Source organism: Nannobrachium achirus (assembly GCF_963921795.1).
Source record: "Nannobrachium achirus genome assembly, chromosome: 6".
In the NCBI taxonomy this organism is placed as follows: Eukaryota; Metazoa; Chordata; class Actinopteri; order Myctophiformes; family Myctophidae; genus Nannobrachium; species Nannobrachium achirus.
Window position 1 is genome coordinate 33,129,048 of NC_137815.1, and position 27,022 is coordinate 33,156,069.

Consider the following 27,022-nt stretch of genomic DNA (forward strand, 5'->3'; position numbering starts at 1 on the left):
CAAAGCATGTTGTGTTCTATGCAAAAAATATAAAATTAATTATCTGTGTTTCTTTAGTGTATCCCTAAGGGTAACAGGTCAGGTGTGCACTAGGGACAGCTGGGCACCTTGATATAACACTGTCTCTCTCTCTGTATATCCATCATTTTGAGGCTATACTTTACATTACTTAAGACCATTTTTCAAATATTTCGTTTTTTTTGTTTTACATCGAGGTGCCCAGATGTCCTTATGCCCACCTGACCTGTCCTGTATCCAACCTAAGACCATTATACTGTTAACTTTGAAGATGTGTTTACCATTTTAAAGGACCAATGTGTTTGCCCAGCTTTATAATCTGTTATATTTTGCACTGTAAATAAAAATTACCATTTTGTGACCAATCAATGAAGTTTGTAAATAAAACGACAAAACACAAAATATCTTTTTTTATTATCCCTTATTTATTGTATAGTTACATTTCATGGCACTTGAGATCTAAGGCATTCTTTAAATACAGTACACAGAATGTGACATTTATACAGACTCACTAACACATATATTATGCACCAATTCAAAATCATATCCCAACAATTATATTTCTAATCGCTTATAAATATGTATTGAAACAAACGAGGTACAAACAGGCTGACTGACACAGTAGCAGGAGTCGATGTCAGATTTGCACCTTTTCCTATTTTAAGTTTTCATGGTGAGATAACTGCTTTAATAGTGTCTATTTTAAATACTGCACACACTTGCAAACATCAACAACATTATCATTGGCCTATTTAGGGCAAGTCATAGTCATAGGGCATATAGCAGTGGGCGTGGTTTACTTGTGCTACTAAAATAATCTCCCATTCATTTTCCCCATAGACTATGTAAAAAGTTCATTATTTTCCGTAATCCCATAAAGAAATGTAACTTTCATATATTCTAGCAAACAGCTAACATCTAAAATCCATATCTCAAATTATTACAATATGGTATTATTGACCTGCCCCTGACCTTTCTACTGTAGGCCTATTATTTTGTATTTTGACTGTCTTGTCATTTTCTGCATAGTAGCCTACTGCGTTTTATTTGTCTGTCATTTAACTCAGTATGAGTTGTAAAAAGGGACCCAAATTCAGGGCTGCCAACATTGGACTGTCAGAATCCAGGCGATTGGGGGCCGTGGAATAACCCAAGGTCTGGGGGTCCTCTCCCCGAAACCTTTTAACAGGGTAGATTTATTTTCCTGGTCCAGGGAAAAAAGGAAAATAAAAAAAAGTTCTTAAATAAAATGAAGAATACTATGCTTGTGAGCAGAGCATTTTTTAATGATTGAGTGTTTCATTGCTATTTTCTTAAACCAGCCTGTTGTACAGTATGAGTGACTGAGCAGACGGGCACATTTCCTAAGAATGATAACTAAGGGAATCTGGTACACTTCCCCTTCTTGAGAGAAGTAGGAGGTCAACAACACAGAAAAAGGCCCTTCTCTGTGGAAGTTCTTGACCTCCTTTTCTGTGGAAGTTCTTGACCTCCTACTTCCCAGTTAACTGCTGTCAACTACAACTTAGCTCACCAGGTCATTGATTGAACTGTTTCTCAACTTGTGGTCCATGGAACACTAGTGGACCATATAGTGGTCCATGCCGGTCTCTGCTTGTCTCATGTCATTTTCTGGGTCAAAACATGCCCTGTACATATATTCTTCAGGTATGCCCGAATTAAAATACTACTAGAGATGCGTAGTTACAAACGGTAAAAAAAAAATAAAAAAAAAAAAAAAACTCATCCAGAACTTCACAAGGGACATGTGCTTCATCTGACTTCATTTAACTTGTTTTCTACAGAGGAAAATACTTAAGTAAATATACTTAGTTACTTTCCACCTCTGGTCCTTCACTATTTGGGGCACGTTATTACAGGCGTAGGCCTATTTATTTTAACAAATGTATTTATAGCTGATGGCGTACGTACGTAGGCTACAAGCAATGCTGTATGTTAACCGCTTTTGGTGTAGGATAAATAAGTAATTACAAATACCATTAAAAAACTTGGTTAGAGATGCCACGAAGTAGGTGGCAATGCCTTAACCGTATATGTGTTGAAGGCCACTAGGACCTCTTCCATCCTTGTCAAGGGGAGTGCTAACCTTCTCTCCTTTCATACAACACAACTTAACGCTTGCCGACCCAGCTACTTATAGGTGCTATTTCCCGACACACTGTCACCTATGGTTTCCATTCAGATTTGTATCAAAATTCAACACTCCCAGTTATTAACAGTATTATTACCTGTTACATTAGTTATCTTTTCTAAAAAACATTCACCGTCATTATTGTACTTTTAAGGCTTAGATGTTTACTTTTATATTCGATTCCGCAATTCACCCACAATGCACCGCACAACGCCTTGAATATGTAATTCGGCTGGACCAATCGCATGCGTCGATTGCGTCCCGGCAATAATGTAACGGCGGGGACAAGTCTGAAACGTTTACAGTCGCCATTATCGACGATCGCAGTTGGTTTGTCAATAGTATTTTATATAAAGATAAAGCACTAAGCAAAACGAACCAATCGCCGAGCAAATAATGCAATAAGAGTGATACACAATGGATACCCTTGTTTGCCAGGAGAGGGCACTCGTGTTCTAACAAAACCTTTCACCATTAACAGTACTGGTAATGAATTTACTTCCGAGTGTACAATGGTCATTATTTCTTCAAGTAGGTTATGTCCAAAACTGAAAAGCAATAAAAAGGTATTAATCACAGTACTGAAGGTAGGCCTACTATACAAAAGCACACAGGATCTCAACTTTTATTTTTCAATGTCATAAAAGGTGGTATGCTGGTTAGGTTGTTTTAAAATGTGTTTTGAAAGTGTTGTAAATATATATATATTTCGCTCCTATACAATCATGGTTTTCTTTTCAAATGGTGGTGATTGGAATGCTGCTTTATTTGATGCACTTTGGAATTGGAAGAAGAAAAAAACTGTTAACCCATAGCCTTCTATAGCCATATGACTACTGATACGACAGGTGAGAAAACTAAAATTGGGTAGAAACATTTTGGAAATGTAAAAAAATAAATAACTTCAGGAAAAACTAATGCAAAGACGTTGGTGCAGGCCTTCGTATTAGGTCAGTATCAGGATTGGTTTTCAAGGCAGCAGGAGTAGGTTTGTTACCAGTGTTCTACCAGTGTTCTGGTAACAAACAACTGAATTTAGATTTCCCTAGACATAATAGTAGGCAGAGATGTCTGATCATCCGGCTATGCAAGACTAGTTAACCCATAACATTACATACGTGTCTTAACAGTATCTAGACCTGAAATAATATCAAATTAAAATGGTGCAAAAATAATAATAATCTGAAAGTGCATTTTCTTGTTCCCTTTCAGACGAACAAAGCATAAAGATAATATATAGACAGATATGTACAAATGCATGATGATTCAACCCCTGAATTCATAATGCGTTGTGGTGGCCTGGTCTTCCTGCAGGAGCTGCGATGACGATGGACACGCTCACTGTTTTGTGAGGGTTTTGTCTGTGTACCATATGAGAACCTCCTGAGCTTTTTTGCCCAGACCCAGAGCTGCCATGCCGAGGGCTCGGCAGCCACCTGTGAGTTTAGATTCTACAGGGGGGGAAACAGGGAATAAACAGCATTAATTGTAACAATGTTTATTAAACATGCCTAAAACTGATGATTATATCTGATTTCGACATTAACATGGCATCAGATGTTTAAAAGAAAGAAAGAAAAGGAACTTACCGCTGTAGTAATACAATATGGCCATTCCTACAGCAACGCCGAAACAGCTCAGAAAGAACAGAGGATCTAGGACAAGAAAGAGATGACCATGGCAGTTTCAACATGTGCTTTATAGAATTTATAACTGATACATATTATCTTGTGAGCAATGCAAATGGCTTCCCTTTTAACTTATGTCTTATCGTGCCCTTTGGCAGCATTATCTGCCCAATCATATCCAGAAGATGAGGGTAAGGTAAATAGTAACGGATACAGTATTAACACCCCAGATTTTGCTGTACATTACTCACAGCTCTGCATAGAAACAATGTTGACACCCCACTCCTCACCTCTGTCATTCAGGACAAATCTCTGCTGTGATAAGTTGGGATATGTCAATGGAGTTGATGCATCTGAAGCAAAGACAGGCCAAGAGTTTATTGTACACCAATACTTCAAAGATCACACACATTTTACTATGTATAATTATAGTCTATATTGTACATTGTAATGTCTGCATATCACGCTCTTAATCCAGAGCGATTTACAGTAAGCAAGGACAGCACAAGGTAATACATTGAATGCATAGAAATAGTAATCTAGGATCATAAGTAAACCAAGAACCTATCATCAGTCTAACAGTAAAATATAAAAAAAGCAATATGTACATTGAAACAATACACACTAGATCTTTAGCCTTTTTAGCCTTTGCATAAGCCTGCAAAGTCGTTGAGGCTAGGGCAAGTGCTACGGCAAGTACTACAGGCTAAGGTGAGTCTGAAGACTACGGCGGAAGATTGGGAGTGAGTCTGCAGTTCTAATTACAATGGAGAGTCATTCCACCGTTTGGGAGCCAGAAGGGAGAAGACTCTGGGACATGTGGAGAGTTGTCCCGGATGTTTTAGCGAAGGTTCCGAAAGCTTCCCTGTGTTAGCTGATCTGAGTGAGTGGGAGGGGTTGTAGGTCTGGATCAGGCTTTGAAGGTATGGGGATGCCATACCTTTGGTTGCTTGCTAGGCCAACATCAGTGTTTTGAACTCTGTGCAGGCAGTAGCTGGGAGGCAGTAACTGAGAGCCAATGGAGGGAGTGAAGAAGGGGGGAAACATGTGAAAATGTTGGCTGGTTGGCAAAACCAAGCGGCGGCGGCATTCTGGATCCTGATTTCACATATCCTAGAATAGTATCCCTATTCTGGGAGTGTCATGAGGGTTACATTCAGCAAAGAATAACAGATCTACAAGTGCACAACACACTGCGACACGTTGTGAGCTTGTAGACCAGATATTTCCTCTAAGAAATTTGGTAAAGAGGAGGGAAAAAAAGGCTGGAGCGTGCTTGATACGGGTTTAGCATGCAGGAGCACGTACACAATTCGGCACCCCTGGTTGTAGACTGACCTCTGAGACGGAGGCGTGTGGGCAGGCTGAAGTACACGTCTTCCACATGCAGATGGAGAGCTCTGTAGAACTCTCGACACGCTTCGTCACCTTTTCCCTGCAGGTGTGTCAGCAGCTCAGCTAGACGGACACTGGTGGGCACATCCAAGTCCCTGAACTGGACCACAAGACAAGCACACAATGACATAGGGTTCAACTGGATGGCAGGCACACAACGTAAGGTTCAACTGGACCACAAGCACACAACGTAGGGTTGGACTGGACCACTACCACACAACGTAGGGTTGCCAACCGTTCCTTTGAAGTATGGAATTGCCGCCCCTCCCTTATTTGGAAACTAAAAGACGTGTGTTCCTTGTCCCATTAAGACCTGAAGCCAATTCTACGATTGCCTTCTAAGTCAGTAGTTTGCAGACTTTCACGAATTTTCAAAAAATTATCAAAAATAGTAGATGTACAAGCTCGCGAGCCGTGCTGAGAGCTTGTAGATCTACTATTTTTTGAATAGCCAACCCTAAATTCTAAAGTGACACAGATGCTTTCCTGGTTATTCAATGAGTTATTAACTGAAAAGGGAAACACTTAGTTCCATATATATTTTTATAATCAATCCGTGTCACACATCTTAGAAGTTCAAACAGCTCATATACATATACTGTATTATAATACAGGTTATAACCACTTAAATCCTCTAGGCTGAGTGAACTGGACTGAACCTGTACTCTCTTTACCAGAAATAGCCCATCGGGCTTAAAGATCTGCTATTTTTGGCAAATATTACCCCAGAATGTGGATGCTGGGGAGGAGATCAATCAAGTGGTTCACCACCATAAAAATGCCTGGTGCATTTTTTGCTCAATTATTATTATTATTTATGTTTTAATATGAGATGCATATACCGGTATAGTGTTTATAGTACAAACTTAAAGTAAGTTACAGTGATGCTCAGAGCTGCTGTGTCCTACAAGAAGCAAACAACGGAGACAGCGAAGAAGCAAAACCCCTGTGATATTCAGGATCCTCACACTTACTTTGGTGGCCTCCTTGTCCGTGAGGATCTGAGGGTAGATCCTGTTGAGCTGCAGGATCAGTTTGTCCACCAGGTCCGTGTCTAGCCGGCGGTCAGCTCTGAGGAACCCGTTATCCTCAAGCAGCTGGTCTCGGAAGCTGTCTGTCAAAAAAATGTACAAGGAAAAGGTACAAGATGTAGGCTTATTTTTTCCACAAAATGTCCATGATCAGCTACAGAAAGATGATTTGATACTAGGGCTTGCTAACAGTGGATGAAATGGTTCCGAAGTGCGGTACTTCTAAAACCTTTTCATGTCAAGGACCCCAAAATTGACACTTATTAGCCCACGGACTCCCATTTGAAAAGATATGCCACGGACCCCTATAGAGAAGATCTTTACAGCTCTAGCAGTGATTCTTAACCATTTTAATTTCAAGGACCCCCAGTTTGACACGTATTAGACTACGGACCCCCATTAATTGGCATTTCTATCTGACCCAATCTATATTGGAAGATCAATCAATCAATGTACCGGTAACTCTGTGTGCAAATGGAACCAAATGACCCTGACAATTTGTACACTCTCTGGGTTACAGACCCATAAGGGTCTATTTGGCTCCTAACTATCATTTAGCTGGGGATATCTATTTTCAGCTCTCTCGTGATCTATAACTACGTTATGAATGAGTTATAAAACCCGTGATACAGTTCAATTGCAATATAAGAGAACGAATGAACGATACATTTGCAGTGCGTTTCTTTCCATTCCTTGGACGGATCTGAAGTGCCAACAAGGGCATCCAACACCCACTGCTCGTAGGGTGGCGTTAGAAACTTTTATGACACATATCTCAAGACGTAAACAATAAACGTGGACTTTTGTTTTGCACAATGTATTAGTCGTTTTTCGCGTTCACGAGTTGAACCGAATGACAACACTAATACCAATCAGTCAAAAAGAAACCAGATGTAAGCTAAAATAAGCACATTTATTACGAGTTGCGACTGAGTGAAGCTACAAACCTCCCATTGTCGAGTCTCTTCTCCGTCCTTTGTTCGGCCACTCCCCCTGACGTCATCATCGAGACCCGTAGAGAGTGGCCAGCGCCGTAGAGAGAGGGAGACTGGCCTAGCAGGGTCATAGAGCTCCTACTGGACTCTGGAGTGGTCTTTCCTTCCCACACTGACCACAATATAACTCGGTGCCTTCCCACGGCCTTCCTTCCTACCGGAAAGGATGGACTACACTAGCTCTGGTCTGGTCCAGAGCGTAGGCTACTACTACATGTAGCCTACCCCAGGCGGCCAGGCCGTTAGAACCAAAAATAGCAGCTGATCTACATGGCAAGCATCCCTATTTCGATATGTCATAAATAGGCCTATTCAAAATAGATGATATTGATCTACATTCCATTGTAGATCATCTATTTATATAGGCCAACACTTCTGGGATTGAGTTGTAGTTGACATAGCCTATGACAAATCTATCCTATCATAAGAACATTTTGGGGGGTAAAAACGTAAAGTTTACTCCCCTATTTTTGGAAGATGGATTTTTTTATGTAGGCCTACAAATTCCACTAAATTACATTCTTCCATACAACATATAGTCGTTAATTCAAAACCTCCACAATGTCCACATAACGACTAGAATAGAATATTGTGTAAAAGTTCAATTTCTTCTGTAATATAATGAGAAAAAAAAAGTTCATATATTCTAGATTCATGTGCATGCAGTGTATAAATATTAGATTATTACACGCGACCAAGGATTTATAATACGGAAACGTCAAACTTCTAAAAGGTTATGTTAATTTATGCACTCAGTACTTGGTCTGGAATACTTTTGAAGGAATTTCTTCAATGTGACATGGCATGCCCTGAAAATTCACCTTTCAGGAGGCCAGAGGCATAGGTAGTCATCACTTTCTCCTCTTTTCCCCTGCGCTGAACATAGTGTTTTATTTATTGTTTCTTGAATGCAACGAATATTGTTTTGTTACTATTGCCATGTCTGTAAATTGAGTGCCAAAAGGACTCCCAACATTAAAAAAAAGACTGTAAAAGGCCTTATTGGGATGTCAAACTGTACCGGTGCTGTGCTGCATTTTAAATGTAACTAACTACTTTACTTGTGTTGTTAATCATTGTGACTAATAAAATATTCAATTCAATTCATTGAAGGTGGTCAGCCTGTGGTAGGCCTACTACTGAGGTGGAAGCCCAGGTTTGCTTTGACAGAGGCTCAACTGTCTGCTTGAGACTCTCAGCTTCCTTTTTTTTCATCTCTAAAGTTTTATCCCATGATTTTGTAACTGATTTTTCACCCGCTGTCAATTATCTAATGTAATCCGTCACCTGGGCGCTACACTCCCTCTACCAACCTGGGGAGACAACGGACTGATCTCATGCTTCCTTCTATACGTGAGAAGTCCTTTTTTGTCGTTTAAGATATTTTTGGGGGCTTTTTCTGCCTTTATTGATAGGTGCACAGTAGGCTGACAGGAAACAGGGAGAGAGATGGGGGGTGACACGTAGCAAAGGTCGTCAGGATCGGGACTCGAACCTGTGACGCTGCAAGGGCCGGATTACCAGCCTAGTTGCCTGGACCACTACCCTGTGGCCCAGGCCGTGAGGAGTCCAAGTTGCTGGTCCAAGTTGCCACAGGTTTAATGACCATCACTTACTTGTGTAATCCAAGCATACACATTCCAACCATGTACATTAAACATAATGTAATACTTCATAAATACATAATAATTATAAAGTTAGATTTATTTGTTCATGAGGCACAACTTTAAGCAGACACGGAGACATGACTGGCCGGTAGGTCATTTGACCTACCAGCTGCAGCCAAATTCCCTTGAAACAAGGATGAAGTCAGCTTGACATTGTATCAAATAAATACAAAGACTTTAACTATAGTAAAAAGATATAAAAACTCAATTAGGAAGAACTTGAGCAACATTAAAAATATTTTACTTTATTACAATAGCATAGCATCAACGTCTCTTTTTGTGTAACACAAATTGCACTTTACTGTATGCTAACTGCAAAATGGCACTGCAGGTTTGTCAACAATAACTTTTCCTCCTTGTTTAAAATGCATTTTAGGACGCAAAAGGTGTTTTTCATAACATCGTATTAAAACAAATTGCAACAAAACTCTCCTTCATGAATACACCTTAATGAATATTATTATCATTTCACCTTAACTTAAGAAAAGCTTGTATATAAATAAATGTGCATTAATACTCTTTGTCAGTCAGTCAGTCAGTCAGTCGTAACAAGCAAACCTGAACCTTTCACTCGGCAAACAATGTAACAATTAGAGGCCACGGAGGCCTGTACAAAACCTGACACACCCTGGAGTCGTAGCTGGATGCTTGCAGGGTCATATAATAAAATAATATCTCTAACCATATTGCTGTCATCATATTCCTCTGCAGAGGAAGATTTGTCTCTCTTAGTTAAAATGCTGAGACGAACACGACATACATAAGACAAGAAAAATAACAATATTCTTTCCATGGAGAGCCGAGAAGGCACAACATAATCTAAGGCCAGAGGGTAAATATAACCAAGGCAAAATTAAGCTCTGTTTCCTTTCATCAATATCTACCTCTTATTTTGGAAATTATAATTTCAAAAGTAATTTCCACCATATTTCTCATCACTCTGTGGTTCCATTGTCTATAGGCTCCAGGAATGAACCATAAGGTCAGTTATCTTTTCCCCTCTCTCTCATGAAAATAAATATAAATAGACATTGCAGACAAGTTGCAGTACTTGGAAGTGTTGTTCTGTATCTGGTGGCTATACATGCACAATATGTAAAAATGTACTACTGTTTAAGATGAATGGGGGAGAAAAAAGAAATTATAAAACAAAAAACAAAAGTGCTCAGTCAGCGGGGCGTAACAGGCAAAGACAGAGTAGTCAGAATATACACAAACATCTGATTCAATGAACATAGTGGTGAATGTTGTCAAAACACTGAGTGGATTTACAGTGTGTGTCAGTCCATACCGCAAGTCTTGATACGTTATACAGTACGCGATACCTTCTGCGGTTGCACTGCGGTACTGAACCTTCCAGGGTCATTACAGAGGTGTTTGTGAGTTGTTTGTACTCTGAAACAAGATCCCCAGCAAATAACTGTGCTTCAGTTAGAGGGTTCCCAAAATCCACGATGGAATACTGAAGAAATGTCCTTGTGTGTATGGTAACAGTCACATACACACTGAAGGATATCCCAAAGGACACCTGGCTTGAAACACTTTTACTGCAAATAGAAAGATAACACAAATAAAACATCACCAAAAATCACATATTTAGAGGACAAGGATCAACATGTCACTTTCCAGCATGTTAGTAGAAGATGTAGTTAGGATGAAACACTAATGTGTTAAGAGGGTTAGCCGTCAGTGAAGTTGGCTGCACAACACAGAGACCTCACGGTAGTGTTATTTATATTAGCATGCAGATTGGTTTGAACGATCAGTATATGAAAAATAAAGCATATTAAAAAGAAGAAAAAAAAAAAAGAAAAAAAGTTTTATTTCAGTGTTGCCTCTTGCATTAAACTTGATCACAGTTTAACCTCATTTCACTTTCCACTACATCAGTGATTCTCATTTTAATTTTAAGTTTGATATGCATTAGGCCACCTAACCCCATTTGATTTGAATTCCATCTCTCCCACAATGTACACAGTAAGAATGAGCATTAATTCAACTCTTAAGAGTTGTATACTCTCAGATTTACAGGCCCCTTTTGGTTCCTCCTAACTGTCAATCATTTTGCTGGGTGGGGACCCCCTGGAACCCCCTCAAGGACCCCTGGGGGTCCCCGGACTCCACATTGAGAACTAGTGCTCTGGTTCTTGGTGATTACAGAGCACAAGCTGCCTCTGATGGAGACAAAATGAGCAGGCTCATAATGCATTCACAGATGCCATCACACAGATGGAAACATTAAAGAAATGAGAGAGAAAAAAAGAAAGTGTGTCAGCAAATTAATTAGAACAGAGCTATTCCAATTCATTTGCTGACAAGCTCCTACAAATAAAAGCTGAGGCCTTTTCCCTTGTAGAAACATGCACTTTTTGTTTGTTTCAAAGTGCTTTCAGTTCTTGTCAATAGATCTAAATGAGAAATATTATATAATATCTCTTGAATGAATCCTGAAATCCTTTTTTTGTTGTTGAAATATTTGACACATTAGGCAATTAGTGTACTTAGGCATTAGGGTAAACAATTACTTACAAGTTTTTGTTATTTTCTTTTTCTTTTCCACAGATGGACAGATGCTAGATTTGATGTTTACCTACATTTGAGGCACTACATTTGGTCTCTGCACTCTACTTACTGTATGTGACCATACTAGGCTAAATGCCTAAATTGTCAATTGTATTTCTAATTGTAATGGGCCTTTTCGTGTGACGTTTAAATGTTTTTTTGGCCAGATGAAAATATAATTAAGGCTTTAGGCCTATATGCTATGGTAATAGACTTGAGTGTCATCTAATTTTTTAACCTATCTTTCCCCTAAGAATTGCTTATGGTGGGATAGCCCCCCCCCTCCCCTCGTTGTGCATTGTTGTGAGCTTGTAGATCTGCTACTGTTGGATAATGATCCCGGCCAGAATACGTATGCTGGGGTTCAAGTGATTAGTTACCATGCAAATGCAAAATATGGCTATAGCAACCGCAGGGACCATATTGTGCCAGAAAAGATGAGCGCATGCAAAGGTGATGGTGTGTACAAACACCAGGCCTCAAATGTCCCTGGAAATCTCTCCTGGAATGAAGCCTCAGGGCTCAAGGACTGCCCAGCAGGTGTCTGTGACTTACACGATGGTTGGCCGACGCTCCTTTGCCCTTCACTTTGCCCTTTCCTCCCACCGCTGCTGCGCTGGAGCTGCGGCGGGCCTGCTCGTGGTCAAACTCCAGGTCCTCCAGCCGCTGGGTCAAGGCCAGCTTCTGCTGGATGGCCATGCGCAGAAGAGAGTTGAGCGTCTTCTTCTCGTCTTCCGCAGCGACCAGCTGCCTCTGCATGTCGTCCAGCTGGGTCACGTACTCGTCACACCTGAGAAGTAGGATGAGAGAGGAGAGAACCATTTGTGTTAAAAAGGATCATACGGGTGTCGCACATAAAACAATAGACCAGATTCCTTTTAGTTGCTTTATTTTTTTACATGTTGTTTACAAAGCCTACATACCCGTATTTTCCGGACTATAAGGCGCACTTAAAAGCCTTTAATTTTCTAAAAAAACTACAGTGCGCCTTATAGTCCAGTGCGCCTTATATATGGATCATTCATTGACATTGACATTCCCTTTAGCACAGCTCCATCTGTTGGATGCATAACGCAACGGTAGCGTCTATTATGTGCGCCTTATAGTCAGGTGCGCCTTATATATGAAAACAGTTTGAAAATAGACCATTCATTGACAGTGCGCCTTATAGTCAGGTGCGCCTTATAGTCCAGAAAATACTGTAATTAAAATGTTACCAAACTTACCTCAATAATTTAGTCAATGTTGGCCAAACGTGTGGTTAATAAATTATGGATGTTTTACCAATTTCCAATTTAAACTATAGTAATTACTGCACATTTATATAGCACAGTGGATGAAGATGGATGGATAGTTCTTAATTGACCCTTACAAGTCTGTTACTATACAAATGGAATCAAATGGACCCTACACTACCAAGAGTTAAGGATCCTTGAAATGTAAAAGTTTGAGAACCAATGATATAGCAAAATCCGCATCTCTCCATGGATTCTCAGTTGGAGGAACCAAGAGGGAACTAATAATATTAATAGATCAACACAAATAATTTCTTTTGTGGAATAATAACCATGTTAAACAATACATTAATCATAGCAGATAATCATTCTTTTTACATATTTTAATTACTTAAATGACCAATTTTATACTCATTTGTATGAGTGTCGCACCGCAAAAATAGAGATCTACAAGCTGTGTCCCATTGGGATGTGTTGTGAGCTTGTTGATCATCAATTTTCACAGTTTTTTTGGATAGGATAAAGTGGACAGAGTAAACATTCTACAATGATTAATTCCAGCAGGTGGTGCAAATGTTCTGGTATTGCTCCTCAAGTCAAAATTGTTCCTCATTCTCCAGCCTGCTTTTTCCAGATGCCGGGATGAGGACTCTGCCAGCAGACTCGGCGCTCTAGTATTACATCAGAAAACTCCCACAATGCCGTGTCACAAATGCAAACACACAAACACACTGTAGCAGCTGACCGAGCTATTTTTAAGGGCCCAGTCTATTTTTACTTTCAATAAAGAAATGATATAGAAGTGATAAGCATTCTTAGCCCAAACATAATAGCAAAGACAAATTATACAAGTTGTTCAGTGTGAAAAAGTGATATATGTGGCAAAGGCAACAGTTTCTGGTTGACCATCGCTTGCATCTTACCTTGTAGCAAACATGGCTCGGAGTGAGGAGAACGTGGCAGCATCTTCTTTCAGTGCCTTGAGCTCATTGCGGAGCTTCATTATAGTCTCCGTCACCATGGCCTTCTCATTCTCATATTTCCTCTTCAGGTTGCCCAGAGCCACCTCCGCTGTCTGGAGGGGACAAGGGTTATTATGTTAAATGCGCTGTATGCTTATTCTTATACTTGAACTCCCAAGTAATTATTTTTAAAAGGACTGTCCATCATCACTATTTCTTATCTGTGTTCTAAAACAGGGATGCTGACAGAACCTTCGCTAAAAACCTCAGGACAACGTTCCAATCGTTCCAGACTCCTGCCCTCGATGACCTACAGGCCTTATGCGAAGGCAAAAATGTTAGCATTTTTATATAGACTGACTGTGTATATCTTTGATGTACAGATTATTTATGTTTTTTTTTTTTTTTTAAAGATTTGTTTTTGGGGTTTTGTGCCTTTATTGGATAGTACAGTAGACTGACAGGAAAGGGGGGGAGAGATGGGGAGAGATATGCGGCAAAGGTCGTCCGGATCAGGAATCGAACCGGCGACGCCGCCAGGCATCAATGCCTATATGGTATGCGCTTAGACCAGTAGGCCACCGTGCACCCCGATTATTTATGTTTTTATTGATCTTATTGATTTTATTGAATAGGACCTTGGTTTACCTACGTTTTAAGATTTCTACTCTATGCATTGATGTATTACCTTGTGTTGTTGTCTTCTTGCTTACTGCCAAATGCCTAAATTGTAAATTGTTCACTTGAAAATATTTCAATATCGACACAACAGTATCAGAAAAGAAAGAAATGACAACCCAAACTCAAAACGCAAAAAAAGAAATTCCCATAGTTTTTTGCCCACCGTTTTGTTGGCCTTCAGCACGGTCCTGAGCGTGGCGATCTGCTCCCTCTTGGTGCTGAGCAGCGACTTCAGCTTGAGGATCTCGCCCATGAAGGCCTCCTGGTCCTTGTCCTTGTCAGCCACGCTGTTGATCTCCAGCGTGGCCAGCCTCTGGCGCGACAGCTCCGTGGTGCGGTCCACGGCCTGCTGCAGGTGGCGGATCTGGTCCCGGATGATGGCCACCAGGTTGTAGATGTTCATGGGCTCTGGACGGTCCACAGCCACGGCGGAGGTGGCGTCGACACCCTTCGTCTCGGGGATCAGCCCGTTGGTCAGGAGCACGGTTCCCCTTCCCAACGTGGCCTTGCCCTCCCTGTAGTAGTCCAGCATGACGCGGTTGGGGGTCTCGTTGTTGCACATGCACACGTGGTTGTAGAGGTTGGCCAGCTCTTCACTGAAGGTCACCAGCTCGTCTTGGGCCACGTTGAGGCTGCCCAGGGACTCTCCGGCGGCCTCGCTGACCAGACGCAGTTCCCTCTGAAGCCGGGCCACCTCGTCTTTGTCCGCTCGGCCGATCTTCTCCAGCGACGCCACCTTGTCGCTCAGCTCCCGCACGTCGCCCACCAGCCGGGCTCGCTCTTCCTCGTACTGGCTTCGACACGCCTGGTACTCCGCCCTCAGGGTCTTCAGCTCTTGCCTGAGCTCGCCGGCTTCGGAGATGGCCACGGTGTACTTGCACTGCAGGATCTCGGGGCCGTTGATGTCCAGCTCGTAGTAGTCTCCGTCCCCGGCGTCCCGGCTGTCCCTCTCCTTCTCGCTGTCGAGGGCAGAGTGGCGCTCCTTGGTGGCCTGCAGTTTCCTCATGGCGGTGAGGTTCTCCGTCAGCCTGTTGAGCACCTCCTGCTGCTCCGACAGAGAGCCGTTGGCCTGCTCCAGCTGCTTCTGGGACTCCTGCAGGGAGGTGATGAGGGACACCTTGTCTCGCTCCATCTGCAGAAATAGAAAAGAGGTTTTGCCTTATTGGTATTGGTTATATTATGCACAATCTTCTAGTCGAGGAGGGGGGATTATGCTAAGAGTTTCTTTGTCAGTCCATATTAAAACTTGCCAAGTTGCTACTGGGTAAAAATGCAATCCGTTCCAACACTTTGTATGCCAAAGCTGGAAGTTGAAAACTTGGATTTGCTGATAAGATAGCTTCATTTTATTGTCACAGTGTCAATATTTGAGTCCTTTTATCATTTAGATGTATTCTGATCTTTTAAGAACTTAAAGTTAAAGTGACTTTCAAAATGTGTATTCATTTACATATCATGCACATGATATTGATTGAAATTAACTTTTGATAAATCTTTTTTCTTTTTACTTTAAGGTTAGTTTGCTTTCTTTATGTTTGTAAAAATATTTTCTTTGTGTGTTGGGCCCAAGCTGCAAGGTGATTCAGTACTATTGAGTGTTTCAGGATGAAGAAGTGGCGCAACCACAGCTTTAGTCAAGATGTTTACCGAATATAGTTTACCTCAGTGATAAAGTATGGCCATTCTGCAAGTAATGGGTGCTCAGAAAAGTCATGAAGCTGCATACCTGTACAAGCTGCTGCTTAAGTTTCTGGATCTCAGAGATGTTGAGTTCACTCAGCAGTTCATCCACCAGGCTGGGAGCTGGCTTGAACTCGCCTCTCTTGTTCCCAGAGCTCCTGTTGTCATTGTCACCCTTGACCAAGCCATTCTCAAAGCCGCGGATCAGGTCATCGTTGTCGGGCTCGGCTATAATGGAGGTGTCGTCGCCGATCTTCAAGTTATCGATGGAAAAGGAGCTGTTGAAGGAGCTATGGTAGAAGGAGTCTCCGATGGTCATGTAGTGGGAGAGCTCCTTGCGGAGGGCGGCCTTCTGCTCGCGCTCGGTCTTGATGGTCTCCAGGGCCTCGGTCAGCTGTCGCTCGGCGATCTCCCGCAGACGCATGGCTTCCTCCAGCTGGCTGTGGAGGCACTGGGAGTCCTCGGCCAGGCGGCTGATCTCATGCTTCAGACACTCCAACTCCACCTGCACACAACGCATGGATTAAAGCAAAAATGTAATCTCATTTGTGAAAACAATTTAATATAATATGTAAAATGATGATGTTTTAGTCATAACGTTCCTAACCTGCTGTTCTACATACTGCCAATCAGGTGAAGAAATCACAGATTGAAGGTTTAAGTTTACCCTTTGCTTTTTTATATGAAATATCCAAGATGATTACAATTTTATGGAAGATGCTTCTGAACATATTGCTTTGTTTGACCACTTCAAATGCTCTAATCTTAAAGGTGATACACCATGAAATTTCACTTTTCCTATTTTAAAACCTTTTTTTGGGGTCCCACTAGCACCTTCTATCCTCACAAAGTCCCATTTCTGACCGTTGTGTCTTTCTCTGGTTTTGAGAAGGCGAAGGTTACAAGTATCCCACGGGTTCTCAAAACAGGCTATCCAGATTTGCTGCCGATTGTGACGTCATCTGCCGATTGTGACGTCATCATAAAAAAAATAAAAATAAAGATTATTTTCAGGCCAAAGGTGGTACTGCAGCTGAAATGCTCAGAGCCATTCAAAAATCACACCCGTGTGAACTGAGCGGTGGTTTACCCCCCCCCCTCCCCCCTGTGTGTGTGTGTGTGTGTGTGTGTGTGTGTGTGTGTGTGTGTGTGTGTGTGTGTGCCTGGTCTGGCCTGGCCTGAAAACAGCGCCCCTCCCTTAACATGTGTGGTCAGAAAAGGTACTACACCACAGGCTTGAGGCTACATACGGACGCACCCACCCACATACACACACGTACCTCTACACACACGGCCACGTATAGGAGCGGCGTGACCACCGCTCAAAAATGAGAGAGGCTCTCTAATTCAGGAGTGGTAATTTAGCCTCAAACCTTTTGAAAAACCTTTTTGGGACATAAACAATATGACATAAATACTTTTTAAATGCATGGTGTATCACCTTTAAAATAGCTTTATCGCTTTATGTTGAAGAACATTTACTTTTTAATCCACTGCCGGTTCAAACTGTGGCTTGCACGAGCAAATAACACGCCTGGGCGTGCACATTGGGTTCAACAGGGGCTCATTAACAATCACTGCTCTAAACACCTGTAGGCACCATAAAGAAATGCCATGTTGAACAATCACAACGCGTGTCCTCTTTTAGATCTCACCTGGTTCTGTTTCAGCACAGACACTTGTTTCTGGAGGGAGATGTTCTCGTCCTCCAGCTCACTGTAGTCCTGCAGCAGACGCGTCTCCCGCACCTTGAACTCTCTGATGTCATCACGCAGCTGACCACGCTGCAGCTCCACCATCTCGGAACTCTGGACAAACCAGGACAAGAAAGAAGGGAAGAACAACAGAAGTTGAAAGAAGATGAAAGACTTCCATGCTGGGAGGGGGGGGGGGGGGGGGGGGGGGGGAAGGAGGGGAAGGCATAGCAGTTCCAAATGATTCTAACTGGGAGCGAGAGTAGAATGAAAACCACTCTGTTCAAGATGCATGCTGTGTGTCATTTTGGATCATTTGAACCACAAACAAAACAAGGTGGGTAAGAAGAAATTATTAAGAAAATTATGGAATTTGGTCCATTCGTTCACAATCACTTCCAAGCGATTCTCTTTTGGTGGGGCAAGCTGGTAATTCCACTATGCCTTTATTATTTGATTTGTCTGAAAACGTGAGTGAAAGAAACTAAATTCACCTAACAATAACAATCCCAGGTTCAGAGAGTCTTGGTAGAGAACATGCTTTGTGTCACTCACAGAAGACCATTACATCCTGTTTCCTGTTGGGCACATAGTGAATATGCTGCTATTTGTCTCATTGCCCACTTACAAACACAGACCAACTATACCCAACTACTGTACTACTGCCAATGAGAAGCAGTTCTAAACTCACATGTACAACCACTTCAACCCGTTTTATACTTTTGTTCTTCTTTTTATTGTGTTGTGTTTTCATTGTGATATGGATCTCCCTTTGGTTTGAAATAAAGATTGAATTGAAAACACAAAAAGCCCTGAGGGCTCGTTTCCATAATAAAAAAATAAGTCTTAATATGTCACAATGTGATGCATTGTGAGGGCCCAAAATAGCCCCTCTACAAGCCACATAATGAACTGCATTTTTTTGCACAGCGTGCAAGGAAGCCGAGTCAATTTGAAGTAATTCAGTAACCGCTATCAAACATAAAAGTCACTTTCTAGAAGGTATCACAGAAATAGTCTCACATTTGTGTATTGGCATCATCTTGAGAACTAGTTCCAAGTTCGATTCAGGAAACCTTCTTAGAAATTCAATTTTGGAAATTTTGTGTAAAAGAAAAATCAAAACCATGTCTATTTGGGTTTTCTTTTCTTTGATAAATTCAATAAATAGCTCACACAGAGTCTTATATTTTGTTGTTGTCATCCAGTGTCAATTTGAACTTCCCCATTTGTAAATAAACGTCTAAAACAGATGACTTAACAATGACTTAACTGTCATTAGACTGAACTCATTAATGAGCAATTGATAATTATGTCCAATGTCCAACCTATTGTAAAGCTTCCCAATGCCCACCTCTCTCATCTCCAGGGCAGCAGAGGTCAGGCGCTCATTCTCTGCATGTGAACTGGTGAGGGAGGCCTTGGCCTGCCTGAGCTCATTCTGCAGCTCCAGGACCTTCTGCTGGTACTGGGCCTCCTTACTGGCAGACTCCAGCATCAGACTCTCCTCTCTGCTCTCCCCATCTGCTGCCACCTTCCTGTGGGTAGAATGAGCTTGTCCAAAGGCCTGTGAAAAAAGGGGAAGAATTAACTCAGGGTGAGAAGAACTACACAAGTATCTATCCACTGCAAGACAGCAGGAGCAGGTCATTTATTGGCTTAAGACCTCAGAGTTATAAGGCTGCTGCATTGGACATGTCATGTTCACCATTCATGTTTGGGAGACAGCAGGTTATCCCATTTAAGTGCTGCAACATTTTGGTCTGTTTAATTTATTATTAATTGTATTTTTCACAGCACCCCCCATCTTTGAAGTATTTAGAACAGTATCACGGAATCATTAGTGTGTTAGTGTGATTGCTGTTGGCAACCAGACTATTGTTCTTGTAACTTTTCTGTAACCCTAAAAGTCTATTGAGTTCAGTGGAAGTTTTCGGTAACCCCAAAACCCCAAACGTCCATTGAGTCACTGGACTTTTTCTGTTTCTGATTGGACAATATATATAATTAATAATCAGACAGGATTGGTCAAGTTTCACGCAACGTCACAATATGTAATATAACTGGTAAGAGGGGGCGGCATAGCTGAATGGTTAGGGAGCCCGCTTGGGGAACCCGAGCCCCTGGTTGTCCCAGGTTCGATTCCAGGCCAGGGTAGCAATGTCGATGTGTGTCCCTATGCAAGACTCTTAACTCCTAATTGCTCACGCACTCCTTGTGGGCAGTGAATCAGCTGGGTTGGGCTGAAAATACTGAATTTCCCCCTCGGGAGGAAGTAGGTAACTATTATTACCATTACCATATTGGACCAGTTACCCATATATGGCGACTCCTGGTACCCATATATGGAGATCAATGTGTATATGGAGATATGCTGTGAGACCCCAAACATGCTTACTTAGTTATTCGTTATGTGAAAATCCTATGACGTCCATCACATCTGACATCATACATACAATCCCTTTTATGCCCATACATGGAGATCCTTGTCTGAATCAGCCACACAGATATCTATCTTCCTCCATATATGGGCATTCCCATATGAAGTCCAGTTAGATATGGGCTTAATATTGATGACATCAGGGATCTCCATATATGGGCATAAAAGGGATTCAGCTAGAGTGGTTCCCATTGCAACAATATACAATCCCTTTCATGCCCATACATGGAGATCCCTGTCCAACCACACCACAGTGATGTCACCTGTTTATGCCCATATATGGAGATCCCTGCTCTGAGTATCAGACATCACTGATGATGTCATCTGTGACACAGTGACGTGTCAGGGGAACCACAGTGTCAGGTGTTACCCGAACTTTCTAGTTCTATTTTCTTCCGTTTACAAAACTCTTAGTACCAATCTACTCTTCTTCACTACAGTGACAGCTAAATAACAGAATCAAAGTCTCACAGTCAGGTCAGCAGACTGACAGTTTAAACAGAGGTGAATACACTAATCTAAGATTCCCACAGCCTGCTGACCCCAGGCCTATAGAACATCCGTCCAACGTGCACTGCGACAATTTGCCAACTGATGATGTAATGCATTGAGCCCCCTGTTTAGAATGGTCACTCTTAAAATCTCACCATCGAGCTTGGGCTCTGCCAGTCACTGCCGCCCCTCTCAACTTCTCTCTTTCTCTACCTTCTGTATTCAAGCAGGCTAAAATAAGCATGTGAAACAACCGCAGTGGTGGTCAGAGTTGAGGCAGACTAGACATCATACAGTGTTACTTACTGCAGTTTCATAATGCAATGTGGCTAAACGTGTCATTGTTGAGAGCAGCGCTGCTGACACTGCACTGCAATGAACAGAGAAGAGTCAGAAACTCAGAATCATGGTATCCAGAGAATGAGTTCCTTGAACAGTCAAGCACAATGAGTCATTTGGAAAGGAAACTGGATCGTGATTTTGTTCCATGACTCTAAACCTCCCACGAACATACAACAGGGAATAGGCTAAGTCGCAGAGAGACTCAAACAAACATGGACTGGAGGCACACTTAAATATTCCTTACCCACCACTAAAATGAAATTCATTCAAAGTGAAATTTGAACCCAATCTCTCATTCTAAGCTTAGCAGATAAGCTGCAGGCATGTAACTGAAGATCATTGTGGTTATTCGGTAAGACGCCAAGTCTAGACTAATGGCTGCACTGGGGAGTCAGACCAGCGTCTAATATACAAAGCAGGTCAGCTTCTGAATTCAAAAAGGCACAGTTCCAGATGCTGCCCCCCTGGCAGATCTTGAGTACCACCTTACTGTACTGTAAGACAAATAACTTCTTTGATACTTTGCTGGAATTGTTGCGTTGTGTTTTTTACTTGAAAACCTGCTATTTTGGTGAGTGAGACGGTCATACAACTAAGCATAAATTAGGCTTTAATAGAGGTATGATATATTGCATTGTATATATAGAAATATATTGAATATTACATTGTTGTATTACCATATTATCAGAGGCTAATGCTATATGGACAATAGCATTAGAAGTTTTCTTTTTTTTTTTTGCTTTTAGGCTTTGAAGTTGCACATGGCAGATATGACACATAACCTACCTAAATATACAAAGAAATTACATATTTGACAACTTTATACTTAAAATAGTGGTAATAGCTGGTCTACAACATTTTTCAACATGGAAACGATTATGATGATTATAACAAAATAATTGTGTTTATTTCAAATAAATGCAATTAGACAATTATGTAATAATTGTGACAACAATTATGTAATAATTGTGACAACAATTACGTAATAATTGTGGCAGGCCTAATTATAAGATGGCATCATTTCTGTCTATTCAGTCTCATTGGTTAGCTATGGACAGTGGCCTAGATTGATTGATTGAACACTTTATTAGAAGTTTGCATGGGAAAAGCACAGCATAGGACAGTACAGTTCAGATACAAGGTCTACTAATAGGAGTTAAACCCAAGAAAGCACAATGGCTTGTTTACATTGGGTACCGAGTACCAATGACATCATCTATGCCATAATAGAAGCCATTGTTACTAGGTTAATAAAAACATGTTTGAAATCGTGTTTGAAATGATCAAACATGCCCAACGATGATGTCACCGGTAAGCCATCCTTGGAGACAAAAATGGTGCCATCTTACAATGACTTGTGATATGAAGAGGATAGGTTGAAAATTGAAGTGGTCCTTAACTCATATGCTGCCATTTAACAATACCTTCGTACTCTTTAACTGCCATTCGTCTCCATAGACTTCCATGTAATTCATAGTGCACGGATCATGCACACCCATGCCTAGATAATGCACCACGTGTGTCCACATTGCTCACAGCTTTCAAACAAAAAAATCCGAATGGAAATCCGTTCAGGCATTCATGAGATAGCAGCCATTATGTTTTACACTGTTGTGAGCTTGGAGGTCTGCTACCTGAGTTGTATGGGGGTTGTATGGGGGTTAAACAAGCAATTTCGCGATCGCTATCATGCCTACTAACGTTTTTGGGGTCCAAAAAAAAATTTTTGAAAAAAAAAAAAAAAAAAAAAAAGAGAGTGGAGGCACGCACACACGCACACATGCACACACACACACACACACGCGCACACACACACACACACACACACACAGCTTTGCTGCGTCTTGCTACTAGCGAGTCGCTAGTCGCTGACCGTTTTCAAGAGGAAAGAAGAGCTTAACTCATTCCCTGCCAGGCCCGATAGTCCCGAGATTATTCCAATGTCTTTCCCCGCCAGGCCCGATAGTCCCGAGAATTAAAAAAAAAAAAAAAAAAAAAATTGAAAAAAAAAAAAAAAAAAAAAAAAATCGAAAAAATTTTTGGACCCCAAAAAATGGACTAGGCATGATAGCAATCGCGAAATTGCATGTTTAACCCCCATAGCAACCCCATCTTTCAAGCATGGCAGCCATTTTGGCAGCCATCTTTGTTAAACATAGTGGCTGTTATCTCATGAATGCCTGAACGGATTTCCATTCGGATTTTTTTGTTTGAAAGCTGTGAGCAATGTGGACACACGTGGTGCATTATCTAGGCATGGGTGTGCATGATCCGTGCACACCCAATTACATGGAAGTCTATGGAGACGAATTGCAGGTGGGAGTACGGAGGTATGTTAAAATGGCGGTCAATGTGTTAAAGTAAACACAACTTACATCTTCAGGCATCTGGTCATGAACAGACTACAGAGGGGGGAAAAGGAGATTTAAACAATCCACACTGACAGGGTCAGGGAGATGTGTACACTGTGTGAGTTAAATTAACACTCAGGATTATAGCCGACAGCAGTTAACAAGCTGAAGTTCACTTTCACCTTTTGATCAGGATAAGCTCCGACTTCAGCTGTACTGAGTCTAACCGACTACAACATACAATTTACCTGCTGTCAAGATGTAAACGAGTCGGCGACAGGCGCAGTCGGTAGAGACGAGAGCTGCAGCACTGCAGAGAGACCAGTCTGCCGCGCTCATGCACCTAGGGCTGTCACGATTATGACATTTTACATGACGATTAATTGTCACTCAAATAATTGCGATTAACGATTTAATTGTATTTTTGTCGTTGACAATTACATTTCTGTTTGGCTTTTAGGTTTTGAAGTGGCACATGGTAGATATGACACATAACCCAAATATACAAAGAAATTAATGACATATTTGACAACTTTATATTTAAAAAACAACATTGATAGTGGAAATAGCAGATCTACAAGCTCACAACGCGTCACAACGCGTCGCATCGCAACGCGTTGTGAGCTTGTAGATCGTCTATTTCCACTATTTCTGAAAATGTTTGCCAATGTATGAACATTTTTCAACATTCACGATTATGACGATTATGACAAAATATTTGCGATTATGTCAAATAATTACGATTAGACGATTATTATGTAATAATTGTGACAGCCCTACATGCACCTACATGCACCACGACCCCCACTCACTTCACATTGGGTGTGATTTTTTTGTGACTATAACATGAGTGTGTATCTGTGTAATAGATGTAGATGTAGAAATAAACTCAATTGTGTCTCAGTCACTGACGTGCTGGCTGACTAAGACTGTAAGTGCTTTAAACATGATCAGCTTATGGTTTTACAGCCACAGGTGTCTAGACGTACTCTAGGGCTACCTGTAGTAATATTCCATAACCTACCCTATTGTAAATAAGCCACCACCTGCTGAGAAGAAAACCTAATACACTTTCATCATTACATTACAGTGTAATGATCGAGAGTCATTTCTATAGAGGGTACGCGCGTGACATCATCATCATCATCATCATCATCATACCCGGAAGTTGTGCGGGAACGCCTACTGAGTGCCTACTTTCTAGCCTTGACAGCCCATACATTCAACAGAAAGGTCCTATCTGATTGCATTAAACGACGTTAAACGATGTTGAACTCACTTTGCCACTCGATATGCCATTCACTTTATGCATGCGCATACCCTCACATATATACGCCTAACAGATGTAAAAGCCAAATCTGTAATTACAGCATGTCTTTCTGTGTGGTTTATGTGAAGTCATTTCAAGTGTAGGGTCACCCAGGGGTGCATGGTGGGTCACCTGGTGGGAGTGCATAAACTGCACACCACATAAATAAGGCTATAGTCCTTCCCACAGCCGATCTGGGTTTGAATCCAACCCCAAGCTCTTGGCTGCATGACATTTTGCAAGAGTTTCTTTCCCCAAGCCATCAGACTTGTGCTCTAAAGGGGGAGATAGTCCCCCCCTAATAAGTGCAATATCCCTTAAGCTTTCTCCTGCTGCTGAGGATTCCTTGCTGTGCAATATTTCTGTCTCATTGTGAACTGACTGTGATAGTTTTAGGGTACGGTCACACTGCACTTTTATTCTACCTATGAGGGCGGATTCTGCCAATGCATTTCAATGGGAATGGAGCGGTTTGCTGCTATTTGCAGATTTCTGCAAAAAAAAAAAAAAAAATACCGATATATAGCATAGCTTATTGTCTGTCCTCTTGGCCCTGACAAATGACTGTCAAATCATAACAGATGACCAGCATCATGTAGTATCAATAGTAGATATATATCAATAGTAGATATCCTACTCAGGCTCAGGGTTCAACAATATGTCCGTACACAGACAAATGTGTCTGTGGCATTATAATGTTCTTATTTTGAGCATAAGACCCAGGCAGTTACTGAATGTCACTCAAGTCTCCAGGTTCTCTTCAGAATATGTTATGTATGACACTGATTTACATTGGCAGATAAGGAGACCACTAGTGGTTCTCAAACGTTTTATTTGGCTATTTTTGTCAGTCTTAACAAAACTGGTTTGCTGCTGTAGGCTACTAGTTCACGGGCCACATAGGCTATGCAGCAAAACCTACTGGAAGCTAAACCCATCTGCCTGCCAGACAGACAGGCTGGAGGAGGTCCTACTGACAAACCAGAAGCAGCAACATACATACCAGGAGCCAGTCTGGACAAGTCAATGGGAAGAAGGGCTGTCATTTGTTTAAATGCATTTTGCACACACACAACCCAAAAGATTAGCATGGTGTCCGATCAGATGACTGGCATAACCATTGACAACTAATTGACATAAATAAAACCGCTTTCTCACAACATAATTTCAGAGGTGGAGTGTCTTGATTGAAACTTGACATGTTTTCATTATTATCAAAACGAATGGTTCATTGCAGTGTTTGGGTTGAAATTATTGGTCATGTTTCAGGGCTAGGTAGGCCTCCTATGCTTTTTGATATATAGACGTTAAATCTAATGTCTGTAAATATCTCTGTTTACACAATGCTGTACCCCCTCCAACTGTATTATGTTCCCCTTTTTCAACAGTTTTTATTATATTATGAATTTATGACACTTGCTTTGGCAATGTAAACATACGTTTTCCCATGATAATAATCAACTTTGAATTGAATTGGATTGAATAGCGTTGCATATTTTTGGTCAGTTTTATAGCCGAGTTTGCGGCCGGGTCAGTTATGTCGGTTATCTTTTGTTCTGGTGGTTGACTTTCAAAAATATAAAAAACACAACATTTATGTTGCTAGTTGGCTTCAGTTCATATAGTGTTTAGTGATGACCAGCTCAACGCTATACCTCCTTCAGCTGGTGCAGCTCCTGACGGAAGGTCTCGTGCTCTATCTCCAGCTCGTCGAACCGGTGCTGGAGCTGTTGTTTCTCCTCCAGCACCGCCAGACCGTACTCCGCCGCCTGGATCTTCTCCTGGCTCGTCTCCCGCAGCTCCCTGGACAGGCGCTCCAGCTCGGCCCGCATCCACTGCGGCCCGGCCTCTGTCACCAGCGTGGCCTCGGGATATTCCTCCTGGTTCTCCATAGAGATAGATCTTCTATTGGGGGCCTTAATGTCGGCCCGGTCCGGGATCCCTGAGCGACCACCACCACAGCGATAACGGACCCAGCCCTAGGAGGCTAGGAAAAAATCCGCCACAAAAAAAAGTCAGTGCCGTCCTCTGTGTTTCAACTCCATGACTGTGACTTTTCTCTGCCTGAGACCCCTTCGTCTACCTTCCCCCCCCCCAAGAAGAGATCATCAACAACGTTATCGCGTTCGGAGAATACTTATATTTAACATTCTCGGTTATTTTTGCGGTCACTGGCTGAGATTCTTTTGCCGCTTTGACTGGAAGGGGAACTAAAGCTGAGATCACCGCTTTGGAAATAGGCAGGCTGCTACAACATTCATTGCATGCGGTTCAAATCCCGAACGCCAGGGAGTGGAGCTGTAGTTTTCGCCACTACGACGTTGTATCGAAGTATGCGTACATTTCTTACCAAGTTGACTTCAACTACCAGAATGCTTTGCTCGCGCG

General features: G+C 41.7%; 2 protein-coding genes across 2 annotated transcripts; both read right to left on the reverse strand.

The window, feature by feature from the left end:
• Positions 1-1,832: 1,832 nt before the first annotated feature.
• On the reverse strand, positions 1,833-7,197 carry card19 (caspase recruitment domain family, member 19). The gene is made up of 6 exons (XM_080728646.1): positions 7,172-7,197; positions 6,168-6,307; positions 5,137-5,293; positions 4,089-4,151; positions 3,760-3,825; positions 1,833-3,621 (listed from the first exon to the last, which is right to left on the reverse strand). The coding sequence occupies exons 1-6, from the start codon at positions 7,176-7,178 to the stop codon at positions 3,509-3,511; spliced, it is 546 nt and encodes a 181-aa protein (XP_080584772.1). The 5' UTR covers positions 7,179-7,197; the 3' UTR covers positions 1,833-3,508.
• A 2,407-nt stretch (positions 7,198-9,604) lies between these two features.
• On the reverse strand, positions 9,605-26,526 carry bicd2 (bicaudal D homolog 2; the record flags this gene model as incomplete). The annotated part of the gene is made up of 8 exons (XM_080729004.1): positions 9,605-10,433; positions 12,004-12,238; positions 13,607-13,758; positions 14,490-15,458; positions 16,053-16,511; positions 17,662-17,814; positions 19,055-19,267; positions 26,290-26,526. 8 exons carry the CDS (start codon positions 26,524-26,526, stop codon positions 10,431-10,433), a joined length of 2,421 nt encoding a protein of 806 aa, XP_080585130.1. The 3' UTR covers positions 9,605-10,430.
• Positions 26,527-27,022: the final 496 nt, after the last annotated feature.